The sequence below is a fragment of the Aureobasidium pullulans genome, assembly GCF_000721785.1.
Source record: "Aureobasidium pullulans EXF-150 unplaced genomic scaffold scaffold_2, whole genome shotgun sequence".
In the NCBI taxonomy this organism is placed as follows: domain Eukaryota; kingdom Fungi; phylum Ascomycota; class Dothideomycetes; order Dothideales; family Saccotheciaceae; genus Aureobasidium; species Aureobasidium pullulans.
Genome location: NW_021941022.1, coordinates 465,474 through 487,270, shown reverse-complemented (window position 1 = coordinate 487,270; position 21,797 = coordinate 465,474). Strand labels below are relative to the sequence as shown.

Genomic DNA, 21,797 nt, shown 5'->3' with positions numbered 1-21,797 from the left:
CAGTGACCATTCGGAGAAGCCTGGGATGGTGCTGCTCACCCGTGCAATCGATGGTTTTCAGCTGGATCTTGCTTCCGGAAATTGACCTGCATGTCTCGGCAAAGTTTTGTTTGCAAAGTTCCTCGTCAATACCGAGTAGTCCTTTTGAACCCAGCAGCTCAAGGTTGAAATCGTCAGACATTGTTTGAAAAATGGATGCTCAGCGAATTCTGCTTATGCATCATATTATATACCTTTCAATGTGTCATTCACAAGTACTGAATGCTCATAGCTGCGCCCACGCTGCGCCCACGCTGCGCACACGCTGCGCCTTACTTCCAGCCGCTTTGCATCTGCACACTCAAGCAGCCTGCAGGCGCAGGCCCGTCACAAATGAGTACCTGCTAACGTCTGATGAGCCATTTGGCATTACTCTACGCCTCCAAATCATTGTTGCCTGACTCTCATTGCTCATAAGCCACCTGCAGATGACGTGTGTCGAGGTGGCAGAGACGATCGCGATGTTGACCGGTTCGAGCGAGGCTTGATGTCGTGAATCCTTGCCGCACGTACGGAGCAGTCTTATCAGCTCTCGACGATAAATCCGATCACAACCAACACGACGTAGAATGATCACCTTTGGATTGATAGACAGGTTGTTTAAGGTGTAGAATTCAAAGATAAGGCCATATTCAGAGCTGAGGGAGATATCAAGCTTCGGAGAATTACTTGAAAGCGGCTCATATCTCCAAAATACCTATCGTGAACGCCCTTCCGGGTTGCCCTCAAAAATCATACAGAAGGCACATGGTGTTGAGTCAACCTCTATCTCCTATAACATGCGCTCTCGAAGTAGACGTGAACTAAGGTGATCGATGCTTGTTTCACGATCTGCGACATAACTGACATAACCCGCGCAGGCGAGACTTAGGAAAATGGCAGATCTTTGTAAGTACTCTGTACCCTGTGCTGAGTCCAGTGTATTTTATACGCATCTTTAACAAGCTAGATGATCGTGATCAGTACCACAATCGGCGTGGGCTTTTTCGCAAATTCTGGAGATACCTTGGCTCTTGCAGGTCCGGTTGCTACCATACTTGCATTTGCGGTAGTCGGGCTTGTGGCCTGGGGTGCTATGGACGGCCTGAGCGAAATGGTTGTCTTCTGGCCTGTGCCCAACCCTCTGGTACAATTTGTGCAGACCTTTGTGGACAGAGAGCTTGGTACCGTGGTTCATTTCGCTTATTGGTAACGAGAAAGGCTGCCAACAAGATCCTGTCATTTGATTGACACGCCAATAGGTACACATACGCCATTTCTACTGCAGCCGTAATAACCACTGCTGGTGGGATCGTGCAGTATTGGTCCGAAGACGATGGTTCAGAATTAAAGGAGTCAAAGGTCTCAAAAGCTCTGATCTACATCACGTTCCCTATCATCATTCTGTTGGTCAATTGCTCGAGCGTCAAGGTTAGTCCCAGTGTTTCTTATGCACTTGCAGGTCATTCAGCTCATGATTCAGGTGTTTGGATATGTCGAGCTGTTCGGAGGCGGCTTGAAATTGCTCATGGTGGCCGGCTTGATGCTCATGATGTTTCTCATCGACTGGGTGGGTATGTACAGAACTAGAATCAAGTCATCGAGAGGTGGTATCACTGACAGCCACAGCGAGACCGTACCCGGGAGGGCGCAATCTCTCACACTGTAAGTTGACTCTGCGTCTTATGTTCCCCTACATTTGTCACAGAGCAAAAATTGATTCTCCGAAGGCATCAAAGACGGGTTTGTTGACCATATGGGCACAGACAAACGTGTCGCTGCTGTGTAGGTACCTTCAGTGCACGATCCTAGCTTCTCTAATTAGCGTTGCAGTCTTGCAATAAATTTAGCCGTCTTTCCCTACGTCGGCGTAGAGACATTCACCATCACGGCGTTCGAGGCAAAGAATCCAGCTGCATTAAAACTCCCTTCGAAGAGGATAGTACCGTTCGTTATGCTTCTATACACATTGAGTGTACTTGGCTTCTCCCTCAATGTTCCATGGAACAATGGACTGCTGCCTGTCTACTATGGAACCTGGGGAGATCCAAACACTGCCAACAATAATTTTACCTGTAACAGCCACCCCCTAGATCAGAAGCGGGCAGCGGGTGACGGCCATTTTCTCCCTACCATCGCTGTCGATTTAGCCAAAATTGATGGTCTGTCTGGTTTCATCAACAGCTGCCTGTTGTACTCCGCCCTCAGCACCGCCAACTCGAGTCTCTATATGGCATCCCGGATACTCCATAGTTTCACGGCTACTCATGGAAAAACCAAGTTTTGGTCCTATTTCAATCGACTCAACGATCAAGGAAGCCCGGTCTGGGCCGTCTGCGCCTCTTTGATTTTCTGCTGGGTGCCTTTTCTGTCATTCAAGGGCAACAGTGCAAAAAGAACACAGCAGGTGTTGATGTCCATTGGATCTACCAGCTGTGTACTTGTCTGGGCCGCACAATGCTTGGCATATATCAGATACCGGAAATGGCTTGCAAAGCATTCTAGGCAAATCGCAAGTGAGGAATGGAGCGGGTACAACGAGTACTATCCGTTCCGGTCGAGGAAATGGACCGATTTTCCATCGCACATGCAACCAGTCCTTGCCTGGATATCATGTGCAATGTGTATAATTGTAGTCCTGGGGTTTCCCATTGCTGGACTGTCTCACCCCGGTCACCTCCATTGGCTTATTGCTACCAACACGTACCTCGGTCCAGGACTATGTCTTCTCCTCTTGCTCGGACTGAAGGCATACAAGTGGCGCAGAGCAGAGAGAGGCTGGGTCCGATTAGGAAGTTGGGAGGAACTTCGGGCTGTCATTAAAAGACTTCGAAATGATAGCCTCTCGAACATACGCAAAGACGACAATGTCAACATTGATGGCTCGATCTCGCCTCCCCCACTAGGACCTGAAGACCATCCTTCTTCATTCGCCCTGCAATGTCTTGGGCAGAGATAGATTCGTTGGTGTCTAAATGCTTGGAGAACGTCTTTGGTGTGACGAGGTAGCTATCAGGGACGTCGCGGTCTGCGTTCTTCAGTATTCGAAGCTTTCGTCCTCTATCTTACCTCAAGCTATAATAGCGGTTGCTCCGTCCCGCTCGATAGCCCTCAACACCTCGATGTTTGCTCCAAGATACAAGCTTTTCTGCGTACTGCAAGGGCGCCACCTTGTCGACGCGAGTTAGTGACAAGGTCAATGACAAAACCTACTCCCACTACTCATGAAGAGTGTTGGCTTCCATCTCCTTGTCAAAGTTCGGGATGTGAGTAGTGTGGCACCAAGGCTTGTCTCCTTCCTCCTTACGAACAATCTCCGCAAACCAAGGACACCTACGAATGCTTGGGTAAGTCTTGTTGATGTTATCACGCGTGGTTTCGTGGGTGATGTCGCCAAAGCTGTCGACACTCTCGTACTTGCCAACATTGTCGTACAAAGTGGCGAGCTGAATCAGCTGTCCCATGAAAATAGTAGTACCATCGACGCCCATGTCCTCATGATGAATGATGGCTTCAGCTACAGCCTCAGCTTGATTTTTGGTGGATCCGAGGTCCCTGAGGATTTCCATGGCCTTGATATCACCGTGGATGTCAAAGGACATCCTGGTCGAGGTGAAATAGTCCTCGGCAGTACCGATATCGTGCAGCAGACAGGTGAGCGCCCAAGTCACAGGCGAGAGCTCTGCGGCGTACTCGGGGAGAAGTTGCTTGCCGATCACGTATCCTGGAGCGATGTTCAGTATTCGCCAGTAAGCCCGAATGATCGAAGGACATACCCCAGTAGAAAACTCTCATCGAGTGGTTGAATGCTTCAGGCGAAAGACGCTTTTTGACGAAAGCTTGAGCATCTGCGACTAGGGCTACGTCGGATGGGAAGTAGACGTCGGCGACAGTGACTGGAGTGGGAGTGCTTATGTCTCCACGGGTTTGGAAGATCTGCTTTCCGCTGACGGGGACGGCGGTCCATCCGTTGGTCTTAGTCTCGTTGGCAGACATCGTTTCACTGATCTGGTGATCTGATAGCTGGATTGATGGTTGATGATTGTGATGGGCTTCTGGTTTCCTCCCAGTTAGGCAGACCGATAGGTTATATACCAAGTGGTACGCAGCATGTTGTGTCAAAGCTAGTGTGGAGCCAAGAAGAGAGAAAAGATGTCATTGACATGATTGACAACTTTCTACACAACCATTGTCACCAACCGAGCGAAAGATGTCTTCTCGAACGAAAACGAACAAAATAGTTTATGCCTTCGGATGTTGATCGTGGACGTCGTTGACCTCACCCGAGATGTTTGCGGATCAAAACCTTAATTGTGACGATTTTCTCGACTGCGACATGTCAAAGTCAGGGCGTGAACAAGAAGCCTAATGAATTTTACGTACATCCCAACAATGTCACGCCCTGTAGTATCCAGCTTCGGTATTAGCATAATTCTGGCACGCCTTGCCGCGACTGCATTTGGTAAGGCCGGGACTTGCGATGGCGAAAACAGCAATCGCCGGAGAGCTTGTGTGATCAGACCATTTCTGACTTAGGTGTATATCAGCATGCTTCCTACAATGCTTTGAAGATGGTCATATCATAATTCAATTGATTATAATTCATGCAGACAGACATATTTAACTTACAAAGCTTGACGCCGAGTATGAGCGAAATTCGTCAAGGTCAGTCAAGACGACTTGCAAACCCAGTAAGACATATTCTCTCCTCGACTTGATCTTTAGATCCTCAGTCACTAATACAAGTCAAACATACAGGGCCCGTTAGGCTTTGGTGCTTTTGCAACCACCCTGATGACGATTTCTCTCGCTCAGATGGGCTTTCGTAACGTCCTAAACCAGACAGTCTTTGTTGCAAATCTCTGTTTCCTAGCCGGTGTTGGACTACTCATCTCTGCGCAGTGGGAGATGGTCAGAGGTGACACGCTTGCATATACCGTACTCACCGCTTTTGGTAAATGACCCCCATTTCCCGAGCATGACTGAGAAGCTGATCAAGAATGAAGCATTTTACTATGGCGGCTATGGTGCTCTGTTGATGCCTTGGATGGGCGTTGTGGACTCGTATGGCGGTAAGACAATTGAGTACTATAATGCATTCGGCTTATATCTCTGTGGTATGTGGTCGTGATTTATTTGTATGCTGCATGTTGCTGATTCAGATGCAGTGTGGTCCATTCTGAACCTCTTTTTCTTCGTCGCTTCACTATCCACGTAAGTCGGATTCTCTTGCGTATAAGTCATGCAAGAATGCTTCACTGACCAACTGACCAGGAGTATCGCCAACATGTTTGTTTACGGCGGATTGGAGATTTCCTACATGCTGAATTGTGCAGCCAACTTTTCATTTGCTGACGGTTATTCCGCGCATGGCCAGGCATTAACAAAGGCAGCTGGCGCTTTTGGCTTCATCGCGTCTCTAGCCAATTTCTACATATTAGCGCATGAATTTTGTCAAGATTCCCTGCGGATGAAAGTTCCACTAGGCGAGACACGACGATGGGTGGAACAAGATGTCTTGTAATTCAGCGCAGCGTTGGCTGGTGGGATGGAGAAAGGAAGATCGCGCTGGTGAGTCGGAGCAGGTAAAACAAACCCAGGGGCAGGTACCACTGCCCAAGAGCAATAAACGCAAGTAATATATTGTTTCAAAACGATTAAGTAAGCACATACGGCCACAGTCAGCTGAAAACTGGGCATCCTGTCCGCTCTGCCATACATAAGCAGTTGAACGGCAGATTAGTACTACGGTGGGTGACCACGTGGGAATCCCTGCTGCTGTATGTTTTGCAATGTTTTTTTTGTTTAACCTATGTTAGTGTTTTGACTTTGCTTTGATTCAGCTGTTTGTTTGTTTTTTGGGTAGAAAAGCGTGTCACAATCAATTGACCAGAGTTTTGAAAGTGGAATGGCACCCCCACTTTGATGTGTTAGAGTAGCCGCGTCTACATCTTGATAGTGGCACAGAGACCTTTATCTGACATCCGTCTCCGCTGTTGGTATTATCACACTCTGTCTCGACATGCCAGAACAACGATGTTCACTTCCGTATTACATCGTGTTCTATTGGGCGGACTGCCTCTTTATTATGTCTGCGCAATGTCTCGGATGTTTGTCCCTAGGCACACCCCTTCAGAAGCTGAAGAGATAAGAGCACATTTTGGCGTCATCCAAGCTGATCTTCGCAGCACGCACTATATTTCGTTGGAGATTGAGGCACTTTATCATATCAAGATGCGGCATGGCAAGAGCTATACCTTGTTCCCTATGGCCAAGCCTTGCGGAGGTTAAGATAGGCGAACTGTGTTGGAGCTCGTCCGTCCCTCATTCAGATATGCTGTGCAGGCTTGATAGGCCATCAGGGGCCGCGAGTATATCATCACATCGGACATCTGTTGGATAAGTATCCAGACATATTCTTCAGTCGCAGCTCTGGGTCGTACTGCCATTGTTGTACTACTATTTGATCCGCGATGTCCGACATTACCGAGCCACAGAATCCAAAGTCTTTCGATGCTGAGAAAGAGGCAATCGGGACTCTTCTGGACCGTCCCGCTTCTATCAGAGCTGGCAAAATCGATGACCTCCAGGACGATGATCAATTCGAGGTGTTCAAAAAAGGCGAAGGAAATGTAGACTTCCGTACAGTCGGATGGATCAAAGCAGCCGTGATCTTTCTCAAGAGTAATGCTTGATTGACGACCGATGTCAAGATACTGACAAAGACACAGTCATTTTTGCCACCGGTGTCCTCGCCATCCCGTCCGCGTACGCCAGCCTAGGTGCTCTACCCGGAGCTCTCAACGTACTTGGCTGGTGTGCCCTAAACACCTATACGGGCATCATCCTGGGAGACTTCCGAAACAGACACGCTGGCTGTCATTCTGTCGCCGATATGGCCGGTGTCATCGGAGGTCCGATCCTACGTGAAGGAACAGGAGTGTTGTTCGCCCTGGCATATATCATCTGTGCTGCTTCGGGTATCATCGGCTCGAGTGCCGCTCTGAACGCTCTCTCCGAGCATGCTATATGTACGATGTGGTTCGCATTCATCATCACTATCGTAGTCGCCATCACGGCGAGTGCTAGGAAGTTCGAGACCATTGGGTGGTTTACCTGGGCTGGATTTTTCAGCGTGTTCGTCGCTGTGTTTATCGTTGTGTAAGTTGTGGTCGTTGTATGCAGTATCCAGAAGTCGAACGCTGACATCCTCACAGGGTCGGTGTGACGGTCGTTGACAGACCAGCCGCAGCTCCGAAGACAGGAGACTTCGATCTCGGATACCATATCATTGGTCATCCGACCTTTGCGGGTGGTATCACTGCTGCCTTGAACATCTTCTCCTCAAGTGCAGGTACTTCTGCCATGCTTCCAGTCATATCCGAGATGCGAAACCCCAAGGACTACAAGAAGTCACTGTACCTCTGTATGGGCTTCGTTACTGCTGCGTACCTTGCGTTCAGTCTGGTTGTTTATGCATACTGCGGTCAGTGGATTGCATCGCCATCGCTCGGGAGTGCTGGTCCCCTCATCAAGAAGATCGCCTACGGAATCGGCCTCATTGGGCTCATCGTTACGCCATGCTTGTATACACATGTGGCAGCAAAATACTGCTTTGTCAGAATCCTGCGAAACAGTCAACACTTGCAACGGAGCACATTCGTCCATTTCGCAACCTGGCTCGGCTGCACCCTTGTGCTCTCCGCTCTCGCGCTCATCCTCGCCGCTGCGATTCCCATCTTCGATTACATCATAGCTCTTGCTGGGAGTGTGTGCTTTGCTCCTTTAGCGCTCACGTTACCTGCCGCGCTTTGGATGTATGATTTCGCCGGGTATAGGACTGGTACCATACTCCAGAAAGGCGCATTCTATGCACATGCTCTAATGTTCGTCCTGGGTATCTTTATGACCGTGGGCGGAACATACGGAACTGTAGCCTCTATTGTTGATGCCTACGCTCAAGGTACTGTCGGGTCGGCATTCTCGTGTGCAGATAACAGTGGCTCTGTCAAATGATGTCAATTTGGCCGATGAGCAAGGTCATTGGGGAGGGTCGAGAGGTTGTCCATAGATCAGAATGATTGTTCGCGATACGCGCCCTGATAGCAATACAATCAATACTGCCTGGCGAAGTCCTTGTTTTTCCATTTAAATAACAAATTCTTGTGTGATGGTGACTTGGGAAGTCGCGAGGGAAGGACAAAAAGGTCTTTTTCACCGACGTCGTGGCAGTCTCGCGTCGTGCGCCCGGAGATGCGGGTCCACTTTTTTCACATCGCTCCTTCTTTGTCGCCTCGAGCACCATACTCTTCCAGTGAAGGAGATCACGGTGTTTTGTGGTGTCCATGAAGAAAAGAGCGAGTCAGCCGTCTTGTGAAGAAACAACGCTCGCCACTGACAGTCTGCTTAAACACGAGCATGTACTGGCATGACCGTCAGAGACCAACTCAACTCGATGGGTAAAATCAGCGGCTGCGAACACGAACATATTGCTATGAGGAGCAAATGATCAGGTTCGGGAAAAATCAGGACAGCTCGACTCAGCAAAGCCAGCATCTACGCGCCTGGGTCGTTTCACGACTGGGTTGCTAGCCGAATACATGTAGTCCTGAGAGTCCTCCACGTCTTTCCGTTTGCATCAGCAATATGTTGTCCACGACCGCTTACCTACTGTTTCTTGACCTCGTTGCGAAGGCTATTGCCACGCCAATACTGAGCCTCAGTCTAGCCCCCAGGCATCTAACCATCGCGCAGAATTTTGCAAATAGCTGTACAGCTGTGTTGGTCCAGTTCGAAGGAAGCTCTGCATACTCGGCATGGTTCGAGGAAACGGCTAGATCGCCTGTACTTGACGAGTAAGTCTAAGTTCGAAGTCATGTTCAAGAGCAGTTGTTTTGATAGATCTGTAGAGAAGAGGCTTATGAGCCCGCGCTCAATCAAGCACTCAGCGCCGTTCAGGCAGCAGTGAACCACATTCTCGATCAGCCGGCTCAGATTTCCATCTTAACCTGCCCTCAATCTCACCGGAAGACTGCTCTCAGAGCTATGTCGCAGCTCAATCTACTGATGTCCTTTGACCCATATGTCATACAATATCAAACCCCATACAGTGCATTGCACTACGCCTATCAACTCGGAAAATGCGAGATTGTTGGCTTGTCTGAGGACTGCGATCCTGAGGATATATTCGGGGCCGCTCTCTGGGTTGACTTCAACGCCGCTTCGTTGCGTATCAGTCTATTGGATTTTTCTGAATATGGCTGTATACGACATGCAACTTCCGATGCCATATTTATAGACGATGTTGCCTTTCCAAAGGTACGTCTCTTTCACCGATCCACTTTCTTCAAGGTTAATGTCAAATGTATAGGATGAAATCGAACAACCAGCGAAATTCCTGGAAACAGCTTTTGAGGATTTTCTCGACGGGTATACCGCGGTGACTGAACCGCAAGCTTCAAGTCATCACGAATTTGTACTGCTACGCTCGAAGATTGCTGCCATTGTTGTTTCTGGCGACCCTCTGCCTCAGTACCTCGAGATGTTACGAGACGCTGTAGACCACGTTTCTCCCGAGTTTACGGGTCGCATAATGGATTCAATTCCACCGTCAGAAGCTATGGCTATAGGGGCAGCGAAGCGAGGGAGATTGATCTGGGAGCATCCAGAGTGGTTCGCGATTCATGAGCAGAACATTGTGGCTACTCCTCATGAGGAGCTTTGAGAAGGAGACATAATCATAACTTCATATCATCATACATCGTCTCATCACACCCAACCCCTAACTCCTAAGATGATACCTCCAACAGTCATCAAAACCGCACTCACCAAGACCATCCTCCCCATCTCTCTACTCCTCCCAGCTCGATTAGCAATCAAGATCGTTCCACACGTCCCCACCTCCGTCGTCGGCAAATTACCCCCATGCGCATAGAGCGTAGAACAATACTGCTGGCCCTGTCCTTGTCCCGCATATACTGTAGTCTGTTGTCCTTGCCCGGCCGCATAAACCACAGTGGTTGTCGCATGTCCTTGCGTAACATATACAGTAGAAGGCTGCTGTTGCCATGTAGTGGTAGGTTGGACCCAAGAAGTTTGTTGTGTGTACCCGCCAGCCCCACCGCCAGCGATGGAAGGGTTACAGGTTTGACCCCAGGGGCAGCAGCCGATTGTGTTGTCGGAAGCGCGGGCGCAGTAGGTGGAGGGAGTGCAGCAGCTAGTTCGAAGATTTAGTATGAATATTATGATACTGAGAACAGAGATGGGAGAGCGGAAAAGTAGGAAGGAAGAAGGGTGGGAGGGGGGAGGGGGACAAGAGGGGCGCAAACATACTAATCTGGTTCTTGAATCGCGTTGCAATTTATCGGTGCCCAGGCAGGACATTGTGCTTGCGTCGCTGCTGTGAGATCTTGTTGCGAAACCCAGTATGCATTTGTCCAGCCGCCGCCTCGGGGTTCCAGTTGTGGGGGCTCGAGATGCTGTGATTCGGGTTGTGGTAATGCGAGAGTTTGGTCGGGGATCAGCGCGATCAGTAAGAAGGTAAGCGTGAACGAGAGCCATGGAAGAGCCATTATTATATTAGTTGAAAGATTATAGCGAGCGACTGTACATGGTATACGGAAAACAAAAAGAGAGACAGATCTCAAGATGATGAGCGCGAAGAAGGTGTTTGTACTTTTCAAGCAAGCCATGGAATAAGGCGTGTTGCCTGGTGGGAGTTTTACGAGCATCGAAGCACTATCGGCCATGATCCTTGTGATGCAGCCTTGTCCGTCATACATGCATGCAACAAACAAGGATGAGACGAGAAGTCCGGTGCTGCATGCCGTTGATAGAGAAGCTTCCGTGGTTTAGCCGCGTGCCTCGGCTCAGAATTGGTGATCGGTAACCGATGTTGTTTGGTAGAAGCATGCAACTACCCTGGACATCACCTCGTCAACAAGCCTTGGAAGGATTGCCATATCTCTGTCAAAGCCAGCAGTAAGGAACGCCTAGATCTAAGCATGGCGCAAATAGCAGAATTGAAGAAGCGTCGACTTCAAGACTATGGCTTTCATCTCGAGTACAGGACAAGATGGTAAGTGTGCATTGTCAGCAACATATATGCATATCTGACCGCGCGTTCATACAGGAGTGATAATGACATGTACGACCACATGAATAATAGTGTTTATTACTTTCTGTACGTTTTCTTGACCTCGAGGTCATCGGCACATACTTACAATTCATTCTACAGCTTCGACAGCATCGTCAATACATACCTCATGACGCATTGCAAGCTCGACCCACCCACATCGCCTTTGATCGGGCTTGTGGTACACTCGCAATGCGATTATCTGGCCCCGGTTGGCTTTCCCGCTCTGGTTGATCTCGGTCTACGAGTCAAGAAGCTAGGAAAGAGCAGCGTCACCTACGAGATTGGTGTGTTCGAACGAAGCGTCGAGGAAGTGAAGGCTGTCGGCGAGTTTGTGCATGTGTTCGTGGATAGGAAAAGCAGGCGGCCGAGAGCGGAAGGCATGACTGCGACCATGAAGGAGCAGTTGGGATCATTAGTAGATACCAAGGCGAAGCTATAATCGAGGTCTCCTTGGCTGTAAGGCGACAGATGTCAGCAATCAAAAGGCACGAACCAATTCCTTTCGAAGCAAGGCCCAGTGAGAGCAGCGAGTTTCGAGCCGTTCACTGGACCTCTACCGCAACTGAAAAACACTCTGCCTCTTTACAGCACGTAATGTAAGCAAATCATATAAAGATTGGAGAAACATCACCTGTAGCAAAAGGGGTATCATTGTTTTTTGCATCTCCAGCATCTTCGCGCAAGCTAATTAGCACCATCACATTGCAAAGTTTTGACCTCCTGAGTACGTACTTCCACTGAAAGAGCGCATCTTAGTCTTCTTCGCCAGCTTCCTCCTTCCTGATCTGTTCCTCCAGTCGTCGTTTCTCCGCGTTCTTCAAGCGGATCATAGTGAGTTCCTCGAGACTGGGGCTCGATGCAGAAGTTGCGACGGGTGAATTTTTGGCGCTACTAAAAGATGCGAAGGAAGGTACCTTACGAAGGCCACCCCCTGATTGCTTGAGTGGCGTTATAGGCGAGTCCAGACCAGGAATATCGCGCAAAGGTCGTTGTGTCGAAGGTTTGTCAGAGCCTGGTGTAGACGGGACTGTTGTTGAAGGACGCTGCAAGAAGTCTGGTTCCTTGTTCGATGCCCAATATACTGAGTCGAAGGCTTTAAAATCGGGATCTGAGTCTGACCGCTTCTTGTAGTCGGAAATGGCGGCATGGGCTCCGACCACCGATTCGTAAACTATCAGAGCACTTGCGACAAGGCTCTTGGACTTGCTCTCGCCTATGCGCTTCTTCTTTTCTTTAAGCACAGCCACGTCCTGAAGCTTGCCAAATGTGGTGAACATGACCTTTAAGCGGTCTTTGTCGATTTCAGCTCCGGGACCGTCCTTAGACCATACGACTTTGACAGATCGATCAATGTCTGATACACCGGTAGTACTAGTCTTTGGCGCAGATTGTTGAGGCGAGATGTAGCCGTTCTTTTCACGATCTAGTCGTTCTTCCTCCTCGAGGCGCTCGCGATTCAGCTGCTCTTGTCTTTCCAGCCTTCTTCTCTTGCCGTCTGCGGCCAGGCGCTGGATCTCGCGTTGTAACTTGTCTCCCTCCTCTTCTTCCTGGTGCTTTCTCTTCAGACTGGCGTTCTCGCGGTTTTCGAGGTCCTCTTTCATCTGTCGACGCCTGCCTTCAAAGGCCTGGTGACGCTCCTCCTTCTCTTGCTTGACGCGGCGCGCATTGTCGTATATGGCCTTGTATTCGGGACTTGACAAAACGTCGTTTGCGATTTGTAGCAAGTGGAATTTCTCGACGATGTCCGGTTTGTCGGCATTTTTGTCTGGATGGTATTTGAGAGCGGTGCGACGGTATGCGCGGCGGATATCTGATTCGCTAGAGTTCTCAAATGTAATGCCGAGTAGGTCGTAGTAATCGACTGCGGTTGACTTGGCAGCCTCGATCAAATCGTCGTCACCAGGCATGATTGTTGTATGAGAGAGGACAAAATGCGACGGGGCTAGTGTGATTGAAGGCGCGTGAAGTTGGCGACTTGCTAGCTCTCAGTGGAACAGGGGCGATTTCGAGTTAGTTTGTGCCTTTTGACAGCAGCGTGAAGGTTTGAGACGGGTTGGTGAGAGACAGCGAAGAGTCGGCACTTTTGAATGCGATAAAGTTAAAGGCGACAAGTTAGGTAGAGTTGTGGAGTGATTGATGGAAGATTTGTGCATGGAGATTTGTGTAGGGAGATCTGTGTACAAGTGAGGATTTGTGCAAGGCACAAGTCGAGCACAGGCCAATTCGAAGACGGTAGTGGCCCACTTGGGCAGTGACGCAGACGTGTGGACTCTGGAGGAAGGTGCAACAGCCAGCAAGCACGACAGGCAGGTCGACGACGCTGAAGCCTTCCACTCGCTTCCCTAAGACACGCATCATTACTTTCGGACCCTCACTTGTTCACCTTCACAGTCTGCGAGCCTCTTTAGACCAGATCGAGGCTTGTCTAGTTTCCGCATCGCTCGGGAAGCCGCCCTCTCACTTGGCCAATACCTGGAGTCCGGATATGCTGCGCGACACAGGTCAAAATGGCAGAGACAAAAATGCAGCTAGTAGACTGGCTGGATGACTTATGTGTTCGTTTCATCATCAACCTCCCACAAGAAGAGCTCGAAAGCGTCGCGCGAATCTGCTTCCAGGTCGAGGAAGCCCAGTGGTTTTATGAGGATTTCATTCGTCCCACAGACCCCTCCTTACCCTCGCTCAACCTGCGCGACTTTTGTCTGCGCATCTTCCAACATTGCCCCCTCCTCTCGACCTTTTCCGACTCGCAACATACCGCCGCCTACCAAGAGTTCCTCGCCTACAAGACCCGCGTCCCAGTCAGGGGCGCCATCCTACTCAACCATGACATGGACCAGGTAGTCCTCGTCAAGGGCTGGAAAAAGAGCGCTACATGGAGTTTCCCTCGTGGAAAGATCAACAAGGATGAACCGGATCTTGATTGTGCCATCCGTGAAGTCTGGGAAGAGACAGGCTACGACATTGCTACTGCTGGTCTGGCCAATGACGACCAGAAGTACATTGACGTGACGATGCGAGAACAACATTTGCGAATGTTTGTCTTCCGCGGTGTCCCTCTCGACACTTTCTTTGAGCCCAAGACTCGCAAGGAGATCAGCGTCCGTCTTTCTACCTTGCAATTTATACCATTGGAAACGTGCTGACCGAAGATAGAAAATTGCTTGGTACCGCTTGACAGATCTACCATCGTACACTCACAAGAAGCAAAACAACAGGGTCATCTCACACCAGCAAGATGGTAATGCTGACCAGGGCACTGTTAGTGCCAACAAACTCTACATGGTTGCTCCGTTCTTGCCACCTCTTAAGAAATGGATCAATCAGCAAAAGAAGCGCGATGTCGCTCGTCAAGCTCAGGTCGAAGCCGTAGTCGAAGAGAGTTTGGATATTCCGTCCGACACGCCCGTGCCCGAGGTTCCATCTGCCAATGCTGCTTTCGAGCTGAAACGTTTGTTGAGTGTCAACGTGCCGGAATCACCTCAGACAGGTGGCGGAGAAGAAAATCAGGCAAACGCATTGCTGGCCATGCTTCGCGGGAATGCCTCTGCAGGTGGATTGGCTCCTCCGACAGACGACCTACCACCTGTGACTCCTCTGGATCAAGTGACGAGCACGCCTCCGGAGCCTGGTACTCCACACTATCAGCACCATCAGCCTTCGCCTGCGGTCAGACAGCAACCTCCTCCAGGTTTCCCATTCCCCTCGCCTGCTCATCAACGCAATCCATCTCTTCATCCACCAGGCTTCTTTGGTCAGAACGCTCACCAAAATCTGCAACGTGTCATGCCTCAAATGTCGCACATGTCGCAACAGCCTCCTCAAGCCGTCCAACATATCCACCCTCAAGGCCCACATCCCTCTATGCAACAGCAATTGTTCCCTGGAGGTCACCCTGTTCCCATTGCTCATGGTCCAGTCGCTCCTTCAGCCTCTCAGTTGCCCGCTCCACGACTCAACAATCATGCTATGAACCTGCTGAGTGCTTTCAAGATCCCTTCGCAATCTCCCGTTTCGCATCATGCTATGCCCTACGGCAATGACTCCATGGCCTTCCCCAGCCCTAACCAAGGTCACATGCAGCCCCAACAACAATCCCCAATGGGAGATTCTCAACACGTACGACGACGATCTGCACACCAGAATTCGCTATTGGGTCTTTTCAAGTCCCCTGATCCTCCGAGGGCGGTTCCGGTTTCTCAAGCCCCTCAGGCAACCCTACCAACTCAGGGTGCCCAGTCTCCTGCGCCACCCGCATCCATTACCACGACAGCAACTCCTCAACAGAGAAATATGAACCTGGCAATGATGACAAGGACTTTACCAAAGGCCAAGCCCACTCCACCACCTGCGCCAATCAACCAAGGCGCGAATATGTTCCCTGCGAAACAAGCCGTGCAGGAAGTCCAAGCAAAACAAACCAGGTCTACGCCAGAGGCTTCGGGTAAGAACTTTGCTCCTGATGCTCCACGTGCTCCCATGTCCATTCTCCCAAGGCCCGGTTCTGCAGCCACTAGAGGGTCTCCAGCGCCACCAGCACCAGAGTCAATTCAAACGCCACACAAATTGAGACGAGGCAACAAGGGCGAATCGCCAGCCAGCTTCACCATTCTGCAACGTCCTTCGCCTCGGGCCGATCAGAACGGGTCACCTGAAATGCCTCAGGTCAGGCAACCACCTCCCAAGCAAGCTACTCCGAAGCAAGCATCACCGAGAAAATCTGCGCCGAGAAAGGCGCAAGAAGCACCAAAGCAATTCCAGCCGCAAATCCTACAGAGACCGAAGGTTGAAGTTTCTGGAGCTGGTTCAAGCGTGGAGCAGCCGCTACAGAATGCGGGAGAGCAACGCAATGCGCTTCTCGCTTTGTTCGCAAAACAGAACCCTGGACTCGCACCTGCTGACAGTAGATCTGGATCCGCCATGTCGAACAACTCGGGTGCACCCTTGCCAACGGATCCCTCAATCTTCAGATCGCGGTTGGCAAGTGCCTCTTCAGCAGTAAGCAACGGAGGAGATAACGATGGACTTAAGTCGCCATCTACGCCAGTCGAAGCCAAAGGCTTTTTGCTCGACTACCTCAATGGCGTGGTGAAGAACGAGAAGAACAAGGCTCCCAAGAGAGGCCCTGTCTAATCGTGAGAAGATTTATGGAAGAGACGGAAGGGAGGGTATAGTTGGTCGAAGTCATAGGATCACATATATCGCAAGACAAGAAGACATTCATTTAATGGCCATTCTGCAATGTACAATCTACTGTGTCTATAAAAATCGTGAAATTGGTATTTCCTTGCTCATCGACTGGTGAAAGATTCCAGGCTCTCGAAGCCTCGGCCAAAAAAGTTGGATGATGTCAGCGAGATTCGACTTTACTCATCCAAAAGCTTCCCATGTTTCCAAAGACGACAACAGCAACAACAACCAAAATGCCCGTCGCAATCTCAAGACAGCCATTCATCTGTCTTCGCCGTCTACCGAAGACGAAACGCACATACGCCACCTCGCAAACACCACTCCCACCCGCACCTCCCACCTCGGGCGCAGCAAAGCTCTCCACCCGCCGCCTCATCTCGCTCCATGGGCCCGACGCTCCCAAGTTCCTCCAAGGCATCATAACCAACAACGTCAAGCCCGACTCTCGCGCCGGCTTCTTCGCCGCCTTCCTCACCGCCCAAGGAAAGGTGCTCCATGATGTCTTTATCTATCCGACGCTAGGATCTTCCTTCCACGAGCAAACGAACAAAACCGAGGATGCAGGATTCTTGGTAGAAGTGGATGGCGATCAAGTCCCCACTTTACTCAAACACTTGAAGCGACATAAACTGAGAGCGAAATTGCAAATGAGGTTGGTGGAACAAGGGGAATTGGACATTTGGGCCACATGGAAGGAAGCGGAAAAATGGACGCCATTTTCCGGTGTCGCTGGGGAAGGATCCAATGTGGATGACCGAGGAAACTTGACATTGGTGGATTCAAGAGCTATGGGGATGGGTCAACGTATCCTATTGCCTTCGACTACGAAATTGGATACTTTGCCGGCAATGGAGGGCATTCAAGATGCAGGGCTGGATGCGTATACGATTCGCAGATATCTACGCGGTGTTCCTGAAGGCCAACAGGAGATTCCTAGGGATGATGTTCTGCCCATGAACAGCAATTTCGACATTATGGGAGGTATTGATTTCAAAAAGGGGTGTTATGTTGGTCAGGAATTGACGATTCGGACGCATCATACTGGAGTTGTCAGAAGACGTATCTTACCGGTTACGCTATTTGATGCTGTAGCTGCGCCTCCGGAGAAGATGCAATATGAGGCTTCGACATCTTTTGCTACGCCTGAGCGCAATACGGATATCAAGATTGACGGAAAGAGAGGCAAACCTGGCAGATGGATTAATGGGGTTGGCAATATTGGGTTGGCGATGTGTAGGTTGGAGTTGATGACGGATTTGCAGGTTACGGGTGAACCTAGCACGTTTAGTCCTGAGGATAGATTTGTTGTCAAGACTGGTGCTGAGGAAGATGCGCAGACATTGGGTGTCAAGGCTTTCGTTCCTGATTGGATGAAGAGCAAGATTAGAGCTCCGAAGTTGCAGAGGAGGGTCGAGTAGAATGGATATGCTTGACTATGTACATGTAGAAGATTTTGTCAAACATGTCACCAACTCTCCCCTGTTCCTAACACCTCTTGTCCTTTCAGGAAATCACGGCTTTGCTTTTCTCCCATCCATTGCGGTTGTGTTCGGTCTATGCCTTCTTCAATACCCCATGCTCGACCACCTTCGACATAGAGAGCTTCTCCGTTAAGTGAGTTTGCAACCATGACCCCTGGATTCTGATAAGCGCTTGTCATCTTTCTACAAGTTATGAGATCTCACCAGCAATAACTCTAGCAACGTCTATCGCTTTATTCCGTGGCAATCCAGCTTCGCGCCAGTCTGCGTCGATGCCTTTGACCATTCGGGTCTCTGTCATCCAAGGACATACCGCATTCGTCCTGATGGCATAAGGAGAAGATTTGATCAACACTCTGCGAATCTTGTCAGCAGCCACTCACATGGTTAGGAGAGAATCTGGAACCCACTTCCTCAAAGCTCTCATCAAGCCATATACACCATGTTTGGCAGAGGAGTAGATAGCCAGGCCTGGTGCTTCGGTGAAGCCAGCGACGGAAGACACCAATGTCAACGACTTATCCGCAGCCGCTGTGGACGACTTGTCATTGAGTGGCGGTTGGCGAAGGTAGACACCAGCGATTCTCGAGAACAGGATAGGTCCTCGTAGATTGACGTCGATTGAGTCATCAATATCCGGTTCCTGTCTCTGTCATTAGCGGCCTCTTTTTCCATCCTATCAGTTAGATATGATCACCAACCTTCCTCACACTCTCCATATCCAACTCTTTACTCGCGATATCTTCTTCCCTGTTGATGCCAGCTACAGAAGCAGCATGGTCAACTCTGCCACAAGTCTTCATCGCCAGATCGAACAATCCCAAATTGGCAAGATGGGATTGCACATTGCAATACAGAAATCTAACATGTTGGCCTGTTTTCGACGTAGCTGACAGCTCTTTCGCCAGAGCTTCTCCTTGTGTTATAAGGACATCGCCGAAGAAGATGGAAGCACCAGAGGAGTGGAGGAGGCGGACTAGTTCAGAGCCGATGCCTAGAGCTCCTCCTGTTGAGGTATGAGAATTAGTATTGCTCCATTGTGAGAATCAAGAAGCACAGGATAGGTGGCAATATGCAAAGAGATATGCACATACCCGTCAACACGACCACTTTGCCCTGCAGATGGTTCTCCAAGACCGGAGGATCGAAGCGTGACATGATTGCGTTTCCAAATCAGGCAGGTACAACAGCAACAAATGATTCAGTTATCGACGACGACAAAGATAGTAGACTTCTTAGAAAACAGCTCTGGTATACTTCGAGGAAAGAAAGAACCCCTCTCCCTTTGACCTTTCTCAAATCGACAACCGGCAATACCAAAAGACCCCACATCGTCTCTTCCCCACATTCGAGTTGGAAGGGCAGTGACGTTCGGGAGGGCGGAAACGGACCGCACCAGATAGCGACCTCACCTCCTTCCATATTTTCGGAGATTCTGAACACGTTGTGTAACGCGAGTCTTTGATATTCGTCAGCATGAGCAATAGCAATCAGAAAGAAAGTGTCAGAGTACTGGTCACAGGCTTCGGGGTAAGTCGATTTTCCTTGTCGTCAATCAAAAGCCCTTCATCTCTCTACCCACGACACACACTCTTATGAGACAATAATCTCATCGAAAAGCATCCTATGTCATTCTAAAACACTGTCCAACCCATTTCCTCCAAAAGCATTCCCATACTAATACCTACATCCGTCTCTCTCCAGCCCTTCCCTCGCGGAAACGGCAAAAACTACGCCCAAAACACCTCCCACGAAATCACAAAATTACTCCCACACACCCTATCCGCAAACTCCCGCTTCAACCCCACCGGCGCACGTATCGATATCATAAACCCGACTTCCGCAGACGGACAAGCGGTCAAAGTGGAGTACGCACATATCCGTGATTACGTATCCGGTCTCCACGACACACACGGAAACAATGTAGATTTGATTCTGCACATGGGTATGGCGGACGGATGGAATTTCATCTCCTGTGAGCGCAGAGCTTACAAACAAACTTTTACCTCTTGTTGGGGTGCTGCTGGGCGTATTCTAGGATTGGGTAGGTATTATCGCATCAAAGATTTCGCTGGCGAGACTGTAGACGATGCTGGGGAATGTCCTTGGGGGGAAGATGTACCTATGGGTTTGTGCACGGGGTTTGATGTTGATTTGTTGGTTGAAGATGCGGGAAAAACGTTGAAGGAAAGTTTTGGGAGGGATGTTAGGGGGCATGAGGATGGAGGGACGTATTGTTGCGGGTTCATTTATTATGAGAGTTTGGCTAACAAGGTGAGTTGGTTTTGTGATTCTCCTCTTTCTTTCCTGATGATATGGTGTTTTTTCGCTGACGAGAGGGAAACAAAATAGTTTACGAAAGGAACATCTGCAGAAGTGCTCTTCTGTCACGTTCCTGGCGATCTTGATCAATTCAGTCTAAAAGCTGGCGCGAACTCCATCTGTGCCATCATTGGTGCTGCGGCTTCTCAAATCTTGGAAGAGCGTAAGCATAAAGCGCCTCAACAACCTGTCGTCGTAGGGAGACAGCAGGAGCAACAACCCATCGTTCAGGAAGAGCCTGGCAATAGCACTGTATCCGCCCAACAGAGACAACGGGCTATGGAAATGATGGCTTCTGGATTCGGCGGCGAGCGAGCCATCCAAGCCACGAAATATAGTGCTTGAGTTTGTGAGTGTGATCTGAACTTCTTGGGTTTCTTCGTGACAGACAATGTCAGAGTTACCATCAAATCTACTCTTGTTCCTTTTCTCGTGCATGATCTGGTTTTCGGTTTCCCTTTTCTTGCCCACTTGATGCTATGAATATGCTGGTCGATCTCACTTTAGCCACTGTCTAACCTCCCCATGTGCTAATCAATGAGATCGCATGACTACCGCAAACTACTGAAACACCGTACAAAAAGAGTTCATCAACCACCAGCGCCACAGTCGAAGACGATTTCCAAGTTTCGGGTACGCTTGTGACCTTTGACCGGCTAGCCACGCATGAGACTCTACACGCAAACACCAAAATCTCACAGAATGAGACACCACCATCCAAGGAGACATGCTCTTTCGAGGCGCGATCCCCAACAAAAGCGAAATATGATCCTCCAATTGTTCAATACTAGCATAATCACCCCTCCAACAAGTCTGAATGATATCTCCGACATCATCACCTTTCGGCGTGGAGGGATATCGTCGATGGCTCATATACTCATACCAGACGGGCGATTCGAGCTCGGCATACGGAGGATGACCATAGCGAATGTTGAAAATACACGATCCCAACGAAAACTGCTCGGTCTCCGGGCCAGCCTGTGGACAATTGCCTTGAGCGTCCTCTTTTGCCCAGGGGGAGCGCGCCAGCAAGTAGCTCGCTGCCTATTTCCACCGTGGCGTCAAAGTCGGCAATCTTGACATCTTTGTTTACGTCGATGAGTATTATTATCAAGTCGAAGGTCTCCATGTGCGTAACCTATCTTTTCCAGCCAAGCTGCCGCACCGATGAGTTGCGAGATCCATCTATTTTGCAGCTCGGTGTCGGCGCAGAGTAGAGGGTTGTCCTTTAGGTATTGGTAAAGCGTGGTCTTCATGCGTGGAAGGAAGATAGCTTCCGGGATGCAGAGGATGACACAGAGGACGTTCGGATGTCTTCCGTAAGATGCCGTTGCGGTATAGATGTCTTTCTCGTGGTCTATACTGGCAGTGTTTGCGTTGTTGACGTGTTTTTCCACATGGCTCTTCTCCTCTCTCAGGGTGGGACATTTCAAAATAATGTGCTGACTGATGGTGTAAGCAGTACCCGAGTTGCCTTGAACCAGGAAGTTGTAGCGGAGCGTGTCGAATTGGCGTCTGTAAGCCGCCATCGTAAGAGAGTGGGCTTTTTTCTTTTTGATGGAGTATGTGTGGTGATTGCTGTAGAGAGGCGCTTGTCAATGATTGAATCCCTTTCCCTTGCGGTTTAGGATGTCGCTAACCTTGGCAAG

At 49.7% G+C, this 21,797-nt stretch overlaps 12 protein-coding genes across 12 annotated transcripts; 7 read left to right on the top strand and 5 right to left on the bottom strand.

Annotated features, from left to right (window-relative positions):
* Positions 1–988: 988 nt before the first annotated feature.
* M438DRAFT_361705 (uncharacterized protein) lies at positions 989–2,977 on the top strand (the record flags this gene model as incomplete). The annotated part of the gene is made up of 6 exons (XM_029907524.1): positions 989–1,227; positions 1,281–1,428; positions 1,481–1,592; positions 1,648–1,683; positions 1,749–1,803; positions 1,852–2,977. The coding sequence occupies 6 exons, from the start codon at positions 989–991 to the stop codon at positions 2,975–2,977; spliced, it is 1,716 nt and encodes a 571-aa protein (XP_029764538.1).
* Positions 2,978–3,020: 43 nt separating this feature from the next.
* Positions 3,021–4,124, bottom strand: M438DRAFT_310561 (cyanamide hydratase). Its single transcript, XM_029902427.1, has 2 exons — positions 3,795–4,124; positions 3,021–3,742 (listed from the first exon to the last, which is right to left on the bottom strand). The coding sequence occupies exons 1-2, from the start codon at positions 4,012–4,014 to the stop codon at positions 3,237–3,239; spliced, it is 726 nt and encodes a 241-aa protein (XP_029764537.1). The 5' UTR covers positions 4,015–4,124; the 3' UTR covers positions 3,021–3,236.
* A 507-nt stretch (positions 4,125–4,631) lies between these two features.
* M438DRAFT_288531 (uncharacterized protein) lies at positions 4,632–5,590 on the top strand. The gene is made up of 5 exons (XM_029901661.1): positions 4,632–4,709; positions 4,777–4,972; positions 5,025–5,135; positions 5,187–5,232; positions 5,293–5,590. Exons 1-5 carry the CDS (start codon positions 4,665–4,667, stop codon positions 5,540–5,542), a joined length of 648 nt encoding a protein of 215 aa, XP_029764536.1. The 5' UTR covers positions 4,632–4,664; the 3' UTR covers positions 5,543–5,590.
* An 866-nt stretch (positions 5,591–6,456) lies between these two features.
* Positions 6,457–8,182, top strand: M438DRAFT_288529 (neutral amino acid permease). The gene is made up of 3 exons (XM_029901660.1): positions 6,457–6,702; positions 6,750–7,179; positions 7,236–8,182. Exons 1-3 carry the CDS (start codon positions 6,492–6,494, stop codon positions 8,032–8,034), a joined length of 1,440 nt encoding a protein of 479 aa, XP_029764535.1. The 5' UTR covers positions 6,457–6,491; the 3' UTR covers positions 8,035–8,182.
* A 1,598-nt stretch (positions 8,183–9,780) lies between these two features.
* M438DRAFT_341953 (uncharacterized protein) lies at positions 9,781–10,791 on the bottom strand. The gene is made up of 2 exons (XM_029904633.1): positions 10,351–10,791; positions 9,781–10,234 (listed from the first exon to the last, which is right to left on the bottom strand). Exons 1-2 carry the CDS (start codon positions 10,587–10,589, stop codon positions 9,787–9,789), a joined length of 687 nt encoding a protein of 228 aa, XP_029764534.1. The 5' UTR covers positions 10,590–10,791; the 3' UTR covers positions 9,781–9,786.
* Positions 10,792–10,946: 155 nt separating this feature from the next.
* On the top strand, positions 10,947–11,753 carry M438DRAFT_310552 (Thioesterase/thiol ester dehydrase-isomerase). Its single transcript, XM_029902426.1, has 3 exons — positions 10,947–11,095; positions 11,150–11,200; positions 11,255–11,753. Exons 1-3 carry the CDS (start codon positions 11,022–11,024, stop codon positions 11,592–11,594), a joined length of 465 nt encoding a protein of 154 aa, XP_029764533.1. The 5' UTR covers positions 10,947–11,021; the 3' UTR covers positions 11,595–11,753.
* Positions 11,734–13,243, bottom strand: M438DRAFT_341950 (DnaJ-domain-containing protein). Its single transcript, XM_029904632.1, has one exon. The coding sequence runs from the start codon at positions 13,060–13,062 to the stop codon at positions 11,908–11,910; it is 1,155 nt and encodes a 384-aa protein (XP_029764532.1). The 5' UTR covers positions 13,063–13,243; the 3' UTR covers positions 11,734–11,907.
* A 212-nt stretch (positions 13,244–13,455) lies between these two features.
* M438DRAFT_341949 (DCP2-domain-containing protein) lies at positions 13,456–16,409 on the top strand. Its single transcript, XM_029904631.1, has 2 exons — positions 13,456–14,256; positions 14,312–16,409. Exons 1-2 carry the CDS (start codon positions 13,663–13,665, stop codon positions 16,286–16,288), a joined length of 2,571 nt encoding a protein of 856 aa, XP_029764531.1. The 5' UTR covers positions 13,456–13,662; the 3' UTR covers positions 16,289–16,409.
* Positions 16,410–16,526: 117 nt separating this feature from the next.
* On the top strand, positions 16,527–18,062 carry M438DRAFT_341948 (Aminomethyltransferase folate-binding domain-containing protein). Its single transcript, XM_029904630.1, has 2 exons — positions 16,527–17,980; positions 18,031–18,062. Exon 1 carries the CDS (start codon positions 16,579–16,581, stop codon positions 17,761–17,763), a length of 1,185 nt encoding a protein of 394 aa, XP_029764530.1. The 5' UTR covers positions 16,527–16,578; the 3' UTR covers positions 17,764–17,980; positions 18,031–18,062.
* M438DRAFT_341947 (putative 3-hydroxyacyl-CoA dehydrogenase) lies at positions 17,772–19,103 on the bottom strand. Its single transcript, XM_029904629.1, has 5 exons — positions 18,921–19,103; positions 18,528–18,832; positions 18,237–18,469; positions 18,031–18,182; positions 17,772–17,980 (listed from the first exon to the last, which is right to left on the bottom strand). Exons 1-5 carry the CDS (start codon positions 18,982–18,984, stop codon positions 17,811–17,813), a joined length of 924 nt encoding a protein of 307 aa, XP_029764529.1. The 5' UTR covers positions 18,985–19,103; the 3' UTR covers positions 17,772–17,810.
* A 38-nt stretch (positions 19,104–19,141) lies between these two features.
* M438DRAFT_310544 (peptidase C15, pyroglutamyl peptidase I-like protein) lies at positions 19,142–20,584 on the top strand. The gene is made up of 3 exons (XM_029902425.1): positions 19,142–19,356; positions 19,531–20,100; positions 20,179–20,584. Exons 1-3 carry the CDS (start codon positions 19,303–19,305, stop codon positions 20,491–20,493), a joined length of 939 nt encoding a protein of 312 aa, XP_029764528.1. The 5' UTR covers positions 19,142–19,302; the 3' UTR covers positions 20,494–20,584.
* Positions 20,585–20,950: 366 nt separating this feature from the next.
* On the bottom strand, positions 20,951–21,697 carry M438DRAFT_361696 (uncharacterized protein). Its single transcript, XM_029907523.1, has 2 exons — positions 21,287–21,697; positions 20,951–21,231 (listed from the first exon to the last, which is right to left on the bottom strand). Exons 1-2 carry the CDS (start codon positions 21,675–21,677, stop codon positions 21,026–21,028), a joined length of 597 nt encoding a protein of 198 aa, XP_029764527.1. The 5' UTR covers positions 21,678–21,697; the 3' UTR covers positions 20,951–21,025.
* Positions 21,698–21,797: the final 100 nt, after the last annotated feature.

What these genes read in the sequence shown, in the direction of transcription:
- M438DRAFT_341953 (XM_029904633.1), bottom strand. Translation starts at nt 10,589, where the DNA reads ATGGCTCTTCCATGGCTCTCGTTCACGCTTACCTTCTTACTGATCGCG. An exon ending in GCGATTCAAGAACCAGATTA is followed by an intron (nt 10,235 to 10,350) that starts GTATGTTTGCGC and finishes TCTTCGAACTAG; the next exon opens with CTGCTGCACTCCCTCCACCT.
- M438DRAFT_310561 (XM_029902427.1), bottom strand. Translation starts at nt 4,014, where the DNA reads ATGTCTGCCAACGAGACTAAGACCAACGGATGGACCGCCGTCCCCGTC. An exon ending in GATGAGAGTTTTCTACTGGG is followed by an intron (nt 3,743 to 3,794) that starts GTATGTCCTTCG and finishes ACATCGCTCCAG; the next exon opens with GATACGTGATCGGCAAGCAA.
- M438DRAFT_310544 (XM_029902425.1), top strand. Translation starts at nt 19,303, where the DNA reads ATGAGCAATAGCAATCAGAAAGAAAGTGTCAGAGTACTGGTCACAGGC. An exon ending in TACTGGTCACAGGCTTCGGG is followed by an intron (nt 19,357 to 19,530) that starts GTAAGTCGATTT and finishes GTCTCTCTCCAG; the next exon opens with CCCTTCCCTCGCGGAAACGG. An exon ending in ATGAGAGTTTGGCTAACAAG is followed by an intron (nt 20,101 to 20,178) that starts GTGAGTTGGTTT and finishes GAAACAAAATAG; the next exon opens with TTTACGAAAGGAACATCTGC.
- M438DRAFT_341948 (XM_029904630.1), top strand. Translation starts at nt 16,579, where the DNA reads ATGCCCGTCGCAATCTCAAGACAGCCATTCATCTGTCTTCGCCGTCTA.
- M438DRAFT_288529 (XM_029901660.1), top strand. Translation starts at nt 6,492, where the DNA reads ATGTCCGACATTACCGAGCCACAGAATCCAAAGTCTTTCGATGCTGAG. An exon ending in AGCCGTGATCTTTCTCAAGA is followed by an intron (nt 6,703 to 6,749) that starts GTAATGCTTGAT and finishes ACAAAGACACAG; the next exon opens with TCATTTTTGCCACCGGTGTC. An exon ending in GTCGCTGTGTTTATCGTTGT is followed by an intron (nt 7,180 to 7,235) that starts GTAAGTTGTGGT and finishes ACATCCTCACAG; the next exon opens with GGTCGGTGTGACGGTCGTTG.
- M438DRAFT_341949 (XM_029904631.1), top strand. Translation starts at nt 13,663, where the DNA reads ATGGCAGAGACAAAAATGCAGCTAGTAGACTGGCTGGATGACTTATGT. An exon ending in AGACTCGCAAGGAGATCAGC is followed by an intron (nt 14,257 to 14,311) that starts GTCCGTCTTTCT and finishes GACCGAAGATAG; the next exon opens with AAAATTGCTTGGTACCGCTT.
- M438DRAFT_310552 (XM_029902426.1), top strand. Translation starts at nt 11,022, where the DNA reads ATGGCGCAAATAGCAGAATTGAAGAAGCGTCGACTTCAAGACTATGGC. An exon ending in CTCGAGTACAGGACAAGATG is followed by an intron (nt 11,096 to 11,149) that starts GTAAGTGTGCAT and finishes GCGTTCATACAG; the next exon opens with GAGTGATAATGACATGTACG. An exon ending in AATAGTGTTTATTACTTTCT is followed by an intron (nt 11,201 to 11,254) that starts GTACGTTTTCTT and finishes TTCATTCTACAG; the next exon opens with CTTCGACAGCATCGTCAATA.
- M438DRAFT_288531 (XM_029901661.1), top strand. Translation starts at nt 4,665, where the DNA reads ATGAGCGAAATTCGTCAAGGTCAGTCAAGACGACTTGCAAACCCA. An exon ending in TACCGTACTCACCGCTTTTG is followed by an intron (nt 4,973 to 5,024) that starts GTAAATGACCCC and finishes TCAAGAATGAAG; the next exon opens with CATTTTACTATGGCGGCTAT. An exon ending in TTCGTCGCTTCACTATCCAC is followed by an intron (nt 5,233 to 5,292) that starts GTAAGTCGGATT and finishes CCAACTGACCAG; the next exon opens with GAGTATCGCCAACATGTTTG.
- M438DRAFT_341947 (XM_029904629.1), bottom strand. Translation starts at nt 18,984, where the DNA reads ATGTCACGCTTCGATCCTCCGGTCTTGGAGAACCATCTGCAGGGCAAA. An exon ending in CAAAGTGGTCGTGTTGACGG is followed by an intron (nt 18,833 to 18,920) that starts GTATGTGCATAT and finishes ATACCTCAACAG; the next exon opens with GAGGAGCTCTAGGCATCGGC. An exon ending in CGTTGCTAGAGTTATTGCTG is followed by an intron (nt 17,981 to 18,030) that starts GTGAGATCTCAT and finishes ATCAGAATCCAG; the next exon opens with GGGTCATGGTTGCAAACTCA.
- M438DRAFT_361696 (XM_029907523.1), bottom strand. Translation starts at nt 21,677, where the DNA reads ATGGCGGCTTACAGACGCCAATTCGACACGCTCCGCTACAACTTCCTG. An exon ending in AGCTTGGCTGGAAAAGATAG is followed by an intron (nt 21,232 to 21,286) that starts GTTACGCACATG and finishes ACGTAAACAAAG; the next exon opens with ATGTCAAGATTGCCGACTTT.
- M438DRAFT_341950 (XM_029904632.1), bottom strand. Translation starts at nt 13,062, where the DNA reads ATGCCTGGTGACGACGATTTGATCGAGGCTGCCAAGTCAACCGCAGTC.